Consider the following 1,861-nt stretch of genomic DNA (forward strand, 5'->3'; position numbering starts at 1 on the left):
CGCGTGTGTGTGTGCGTGTGTGCGTGTGTGTGTATGTATGTGTGTATGTATGTGTGTGTGCTGTGTGTGTGTGTGTGTGTGTGTGTGTGTGTGTGTGGGTGCGCGTGGGTGTTGCGTGTGTCTGTTCGTAGTAGTAGTAGTAGTAGTAGTAGTAGTAGTAGTAGTAGTAGTAGTAGTAGTAGTAGTAGTAGTAGCAGTAGTAGTAGTAGTAGTAGTAGTAGTAGTAGTAGTAGTAGTAGTAGTAGTAGTAGTAGTAGTAGTAGTAGTAGTAGCAGTAGTAGTAGTAGTAGTAGTAGTAGTAGTAGTAGTAGTAGTAGTAGTAGTAGTAGTAGTAGTAGTAGTAGTAGTAGTAATAGTAGTAGTAGTAGTAGTAGTAGTAGTAGCAGTACTGGTGGTAGTAGCATTAGCAGCAGCAGCAGCAGCAGCAGCAGCACCACCACCACAACCACCACTACCAGCAGCAACAATAGTGGTAGTAGTAGCTCTTCTGTCAAGATAAACGAGCGGAGTGACAACAAAGACACTGACTTGTGACAAACGATCCTTTATTTAGCCATGATGATTTGCGAGGCTTTTCATGCGTTCATATGTTAGTTCATAGAGGGCGACACTGCACAGTAGTGTACCAACATCACATCTCCTTTTCTTTAAGATTGATAGACAGTCCACTGAGTCTTTGAGATGAATGGGAGACTGTATTGAAATCTGTTGATTGAATCACATATATACTTCCGAATAAACCAACTGTTAACTTTTCAACTAAATGTGGTCTCACTCCTTTTGAGCATCATAATGAATTGAATCTGTTGAAAACAAAATAGCCTTATATAACTCGGTGTTAGTTCAGTTCTTAGCAACGTCTGTACTAAGTGAGGCTAAGAGTAGAATAATGAGTCCAAAACCCGAGGACTAATGTAAACCTGGCAAAATATAACTGCCATGAACTCTGAATAGAAAAGCTAGTAACCTGTCCTGCCTTGAATCTATATAACACTAGAGTCACCGGTTGTGACTCTGCAAGCAATGAGCAGCGATCCGCCTACACTCATACTAAGCTTGCAATGCAGACCCGAAACGCAAGAGTTTAGGTGTCTGCATATCTTGGGTTTGGCTTTGATACACGGCCAGACCTTGTAACATACGTGGGAGGCTCCCTTGCGACACTAGAGCCACCACTAGCAAGTTTCCTTTCCCATGCTGGAGGCGATTCCAACCTTGGAGGCGGAGAGTCCGGGGAGTCTGTCTCTGGTAGCTTATTGATCTGGACTCGATTTCTCCTGAATTGTCCTGTAGGTGTGTTCACCACGTAAGACCGATCATGCACCTTGTTGTCGACGACTCCCGTCTCCTGACGACCTGGCAGGTAGACTTCTTGGCCTTCTTCCAACGAAGGGAGATCTCTAGCACGATGAGACCTGTCGAAGTTGATTTTCGACTGCATCCGGATATGCTCTTCCTTTCCACGGAGAACAACGGGATCAGGAACAGCTGGTAGCAGCTTCTCAGGAACCATAGGGATTTTGGTCCTGATACGACGATTGTACAAGAGTTCAGCTGGGCTAAACCCGCAAGCTAGAGGTGTGCTACGATAGCACAGCAACGCCGCGTAGGGATCTGCAGCGGAACTGAGCAGACCTTTGAGCGTTTTTACCGCTCTCTCTACCTCCCCATTTCCTGAAGAATGGTGAGGACTCATGGTAACATGCTGGAACCCGTAGTCGCGTGCGAATCTAGCAAACTCATCTGCAGTGTACTGGCCACCATTATCACTCATAAGAGTCTCCGGAACCCCGTGCCTAGCAAAGAACGATTTGAGATGGGTGACCGTAGTCTGACTGGTCAAGTCTTTGAGTCGCGCCAT

General features: G+C 45.7%; 1 protein-coding gene across 1 annotated transcript; it reads right to left on the bottom strand.

Moving 5' to 3' along the window:
• Positions 1-1,084: 1,084 nt before the first annotated feature.
• LOC106804994 (uncharacterized protein K02A2.6-like) lies at positions 1,085-1,861 on the bottom strand. Its single transcript, XM_014806437.1, has one exon. The coding sequence runs from the start codon at positions 1,859-1,861 to the stop codon at positions 1,085-1,087; it is 777 nt and encodes a 258-aa protein (XP_014661923.1).

The sequence above is a fragment of the Priapulus caudatus genome, unplaced genomic scaffold (assembly GCF_000485595.1).
Source record: "Priapulus caudatus unplaced genomic scaffold, Priapulus_caudatus-5.0.1 Scaffold96, whole genome shotgun sequence".
Classification (NCBI taxonomy): domain Eukaryota; kingdom Metazoa; phylum Priapulida; class Priapulimorpha; order Priapulimorphida; family Priapulidae; genus Priapulus; species Priapulus caudatus.